Source organism: Erpetoichthys calabaricus, chromosome 12 (genome assembly GCF_900747795.2).
Source record: "Erpetoichthys calabaricus chromosome 12, fErpCal1.3, whole genome shotgun sequence".
In the NCBI taxonomy this organism is placed as follows: Eukaryota; Metazoa; Chordata; class Cladistia; order Polypteriformes; family Polypteridae; genus Erpetoichthys; species Erpetoichthys calabaricus.
Genome location: NC_041405.2, coordinates 25047417 through 25053416, shown reverse-complemented (window position 1 = coordinate 25053416; position 6000 = coordinate 25047417). Strand labels below are relative to the sequence as shown.

Below are 6000 nucleotides of genomic sequence, written 5' to 3'. Positions count from 1 at the left end.
TTCCTCTTTCAAATGCATCACCAGAGCTGAACTGACCAATCAGATTGTGCTGAGGGACAGGTCACACACATACACACACACACCTCAGTGTTTTATTATATAGTAGATTACCCTGAGAATGGAAATGGGCATTTTCAGCCATTTCCTCATTTTTGCAGCTTGATGCCATTTTGTCGCACATCATTGCTGCGTTTTCAGGTCTTTCCCATTGTGATGGATGACTTAGGGCAGGGTTGCCCAACTCCAGTCCTCGAGGGCTGCAGTGGCTGCAGGTTTTCATTCTAACCCTTTTCTTAATTAGTGATCTGTTTTTGCTGCTAATTAACTTCTTTTGAATTAATTTTAATTGACTTGGTTTTTAAGAAATGTTCCCTGAATTTCTTCATCATTCCTCTGAATTGTTTCATTTCTTTCCTTAAATGGCACCCAAACAGAAGTGAAATGTGAAGTGAGTGAGCCAGCAGAAGACCAACTAAGTCAGGGCCTCAAACTCGAACCAGTTGCTTAATGAGGTGCTGATTCTTGTCATTAATTAAACCCGTTCCTTAATTCCATGGCTTGTTGCTCCTCTCACTGTGCAATAGCAGACATTTCCGAAATTTTCTCTTTTCTAAGAGCAGATCAGTATTCCTGAGACCTTCACCTTTCTTTATTTTCAGATATTGTATGATGGTCACAGTTTGCTGGTCCTGTTTTGGCTCATTTTGTATCTCATTATTGTTTGGCTGCTAATTAAGGAAAAAGAAACAATTGAGGGGTCTGAGTCTTCAAACGCAAGTCAAATAAAATGAATTCAAAAGAAGTTAATGAGCTGCAAAAACAGGTCACTAATTAAGAAAAGGGTTAGAATGAAAACCTGCAGCCACTGCGGCCCTCCAGGACTGGAGTTGGGCACCCCTGACTTAGGGAATGCAGCCTGTCTGTCACCTCATATTTATACCCCAGTGAAACAAGAAGTCATGGCTGATCATGTATGAGTTCCTACTCACTCAGATGAACTTAAAAATGTGAGATATGAATGAGAACATACTTCGGTTAGACTTTACTCATACTTACTTTCTGAGGGTGCCTATAATTGTGGCAAAAAGGATGGACTGATGGATTTCATTTAGGATGAGAATTTCTTTTTCCTTTAAATTATTTTACTAAAAGTTAGATTTTTTGTTAATATGTTCAAAGAACATCAAGAGGATAATCAATAAATCCTTTTCTTTCATAGATCACTATCAGCATTGGCCAGGCCAGGGTTCATATTGCTGTGCTAACCACTGCACCATCATACCTCACAGAAGACTTCTTCAGGATTAATTTGCCTGATGCACACAGCGCTCTGTCCTGCAGTTTCTGAACTAATAAGCTGGTTATATATGAGGGTCGGCTGGGGCGAGGGGAGTTTCCAATGGATGTCAACAACAACATTTATTTATATAGCATAATTTCTTACAAATAATGTAGCTCAAAGTGCTTTACATGATGAAGAAAAGAAAAGTAAAAGAAAGTAAGAATTAAAATAAGACAACTTTAATTAACATAGAGTAAGAGTAAGGTCCGATGGTCAGGGGTGACAGAAAAAACAAACAAAACTCCAGACGGCTGTCTTCAAGTGTCTTCCGCTCCCGCTGCCCGCTCGGTGTTAAACGAAGGCATTCTTTTGGCAGGGCTTCTGTTGGCAGAGCTAATTAATTGTCAACCTCAGCACCTGTGCTCCTGTAATGCAATCTCACCTGGGAGCTCCTGCCACCTTCCAACCGTCAGCTCATCTCCAGCAAAGCAAACATTGAAATGAGGGGCAGGGAAACATCCAGTATTGATCTGTGCAGACCTTGACCGGCCAAATAGGAGACAGAAATCTCTCCCTCTCCCTCTCTCTGTGTGTCTTTTTTTAATACTGAACTACGACATTTTGTTTTCAGAGTCCACCAGGGCTTCTCACCATGTGGCAACAGTAGATTTAATGACTGTGAGAAGAGAGGAGAAGCTGCATCCACGCTCGACTGGGGAAATACAGGCATGGCTTTAGAAAATGGATCTGAGCATCTGAAGGATTTCTGTAAGAATGTTTTCGAGAAGGCGACAGAGAAAAAAGACAAGAAGAAGGTGAGATTGCTGCTTTAATCATTATAAAACACTGTAGAGGTGCTGAGTAAAACTTTGCTGAACTTTTGCAATTCAAGCAGGAAATATCCACAGGTTATGTAAAACAAAAATCGAATGAAACTTGAACCTAAGTCCAGGAAATGGGGACAGAGGGGGGCATGATTATATCACACGGTGTCATGGTCCTACTTATCAGTTGTGTTGGATTGTAGTTTCTCGGATCGGTCAAAATGTTCAAACGGTTCCTCTCAGTCAATTCTGTGATAATTGACCGTGCCTTAGGGCCGCGGGGGTCGGGCACTATGTATTAAGATTCAGTCTCGAGTTTGTTGTACAGTGTGGTACTCCTCCTCTGGTCATTCAGGCTGTGTTTAAGCCCTCTCGAGTAAACTAAATTTTCCAATTTATTCTGATTAGCGATTCTCCGCTCCAACAGTTTATTCTTGGAAGACCAAAGATCAGTCATTCTAAGTGTCTCTGATGTGCTATTAAATATTGGATTACCTCTTCGGTCATTGAAACTGTGTTAAAGACATTCTGTGTCATTAAATCACATGTTGTTTATGAGAAACAAAGTTAAAGGCTATTGCCACGCTGAAAAGGAAAGACAATTAAAGACACAATGTTTTGACTGTACAGCCTTCATCAGGTGTTTCTGGTCAGAGTCTCTGTGTTTACCTAATCGGTGTTTAAGTCTCCCTGTTTTAGAGCACATGAATAAAATATCTGGTTAGAGGACGCCGTCATGTTCGTTTGGCTACCGAATATCTAAGATTGGTCAGTCAGTTGGTCATGAGAAGCATCCATGATGGTCAGTGTAATGGTGTTATGATCTCTCTAGACAGTTAAACAGTCCTTGGCATACCTGGCTGTTGATCCATTGATTTCTTATCGTATTGTGAATAACATTTTTAAATGTTCCTTTAAGGATCAGGTATGTATTCCTTTACACTCCATGCTGCCAAATCCCGTTGCTGAGATCTGGAATAGGTGGGCTTTTAGGGGGTTAAAAATAAGATTGATAGCTTTATAATCTGTTAAAACTGTTCTGTGGGTATTGTTCCTCACCAGAATTTATTGTCTATGTTCTTTAGATTCGTCAAAAATTGCGATGTCTGGTTTTCGACGGATCTCGATGTTTTTGAGTTCCCTGTTGCCGAAAAGCATTGATATCTCGATGAGGGTTGTGTGTCTGTGTGTTTGTATGTCACAGTTTTTTGAAGACGGCTGGATAGAAAAATACCAAACTCGAAACTTAAGCCTGTTATGAGATGACGATGTGCTGATTAATTTTTGAGCCAAATCGTGCAAGAGAAGGAGGCACTCTAGAGGAACCCTCAAATACCGTAATTCTGCAATTATTACAAATTTGTCTTCTCAATTGCTATCGTAATGACCTATTTTATAATCAGAAAGATCAGCATCAGAGCAGTAAATAATTACTGAAATGTTATAGAATAGTTTGGGTAACTTGGTTCCTAGGGTGCAAAGCCTACTGATGCTCACGTCCAAATTTTTAAATATTTCTCTGGCTGCTTACTGTATGATAGAGTATTACATTTGTGGATGGTATGGTGGCCCAGTAGTAAGTACTGCTGCCTTACAGATCCTGCTTCAGATCCTCTGCCTCTCTTTGACCACACATCTGCTAGGGTTTTCCTCCTCCTCCTCCTTCTTCTTATTCATCTTTTTATGAGGTCAATGTGCTTGATCAACCTTGTCCATACAGCTCAGTCCTGCATGCCCTTCTCAGTCAAACCCTTTTCCTTCAGACTTTCTTTTCTTAATCCATCCAGCTCTGCTTTGGCCTCTCTTAATTTCTCTTCCCCTACACTTTCATTCCCATTACGCTTTTGCCTACATATTCATTGTCTCTCCTCATCACATGTCCATACCACTTCAATCTGCTTTCTTGTGCTTTCGTAGACACGTCTCCCACTTTTGTGGTACCTCTGATTGACTCATTTCTTATTCTGTCCTTCTTTGTAGCTCTACAGCATCCATCTCAGCATTCTCATTTCTGCCACTAACTTCCTCTCCTGCGCTCTCTTTATTGCCCATGTCTCTGCTCCATACATCATTGTTGGTCTTAAAAACCTTGTCTTCAATCACACAATACTTCTGATTTCTTCTTCCAGTTGTTCCATCCACACTGCCCTCTGCTTTTCCTTCTTGGGCTACCACTAGTCCTAGATATTTACATTTATCCACTCTTTTTAGTAGCTTCCCCTTCAGGGTAATTTCTGAAACCTGATCATTATTAAACCTATCTATTTCCTAGCTGAGGTGGACACAAGTCACTTCTCTTTTCAGATCACTTGTTTCCCTGTAGCAGCATTTATTATTTTCAAATACTTGATAAATGCCTACAGAATATTCAATGGGTCAACGCTTATGCATGCAAAGACTTGTGAGGTCCTTTGCTCCTTCTCGACTGCTCTGGGCTGCTGATGGATGGTGTCCTTTTTTTCTTCAACCCTCTATCTTTCATAGCCCTTTTCCATTCTTCCAACTTCCTCTCCTGTTCCTCTCTTCTGGTGCTACACAACACAATGTCATCAGCAAAAAGTCTGCACCAGGGGAACTGGGCTTTAATCCCATGACTCAATGCATCTATAAGCAGATCAACGAGATGAGGACTTACAGAAGATCCCTGGTGCAGACCTAATTCTATCTTGAATCATGTCTGTTACCCCAACACTGCTTTCACTCCCTCATTTATATCCTGGACACACTTCTCTGGTCCTCCTTTCTCTCTTATGAACCTTCAGACCAGTGGCGTAGCTGGGGGGGGTGTGTGGCATGGGGGGACATCTGTCCCTGGGTGCAGCATCCAGGGGGCACCAAATATCCCTTCCCCATTGCATTTTGGCAAACAGGAGGGGACACAAAATCTTCAGTTGTCCCCGGGCGCTGAAAACCCTAGCTACACCTCTGCTTCAGACCTCTTGATGTGGCACTCTATCATAAGTCTATAAACACCATATGCGGTCTTTTCTGTTTTTCTCAATGCTACTCTATGAGCTGTCTCAATACTAAGACTCCATAACTTCTTCCTGGCATAAAACCAAACTGCTCTGCCCCTGTGGTGGTATCTCCAACACTCCCAAAAGCTGTTAGGTTAACTGGTGTGGACCTCCAAGGTGGGCACCGCCGCTCCAACCTGGCACAGACAGACGCAGAGGCACAACTGCAAAAGACACAGAACTTTTTATTTTATTTTCCTATGTGGGTAACGTCTTCCCCGTCTCCCCCAAGCCAAACACAGTCTACAAGCGCAGCACACAATACACAAATCTCTTCTTCTTCTTCTTCTCTTTTCTCCTCCCGGCAAGCTTCATCTTCTCCCACCCGACTCTGGCTCCCAGAGTATTGTGTGCTGTTTTATAAGGCACCCAGAAGTGCTCCAGGTGCTCATTGATTCATTTCCTGCAACACTTCCAGGTGTGACAGAAGAGCTGCTGAGAAGGGCTCAGCACCCCCTGGCAGAGCTCACATATCCCAATTGGGCTGTATCAAACTCCAACTCCCATGGGGCCGTGCGGGAGTCCAAGTCACCGCTGCGACCCGGGGGGGGGGGGGGGGGGGTGGTGGTTGGGCTGCCACCTAGCTCTTAGGTTGAGGTAAAGCTCTGGCCATGTTTCTTCCCCAGTGTGAAGGCATCCCGGCCACCCGCCAGCCACACTGCCCCTTCCTCAGCTGAGCCTTGAGGGGTGAAGCGGCCCGCCACACTGGCTATGTGGTAGTACTGTTTGGATTGGTCCCCTGTGGGCCTGAATTGGATTATGTGGGTTTAAGAATGTTATGTTTGGCCCCTTGTCCAGTGAGACCTCTTCTGCTGGCCCGGGTTTTGGCCATCTGTGACAGTGAAACGGACTAAATGTCTTTGGAAATGGATGAAGG

The 6000-nt window shown here is 43.1% G+C and overlaps 1 protein-coding gene across 2 annotated transcripts in view; it reads left to right on the top strand.

Moving 5' to 3' along the window:
- The first annotated feature begins 1670 nt into the window (after positions 1-1670).
- The window catches only part of LOC114661971 (transmembrane protease serine 6), a 97045-nt gene continuing 92715 nt past the window's right edge, over positions 1671-6000 (top strand). For both annotated transcript variants that reach the window (XM_051935124.1, XM_028815243.2), the window contains exon 1: positions 1671-2097. In XM_051935124.1, the coding sequence (XP_051791084.1) occupies positions 2011-2097 (87 nt within the window). In that variant the 5' untranslated portion in view covers positions 1671-2010. The remainder of the gene's footprint in view (positions 2098-6000) is intronic.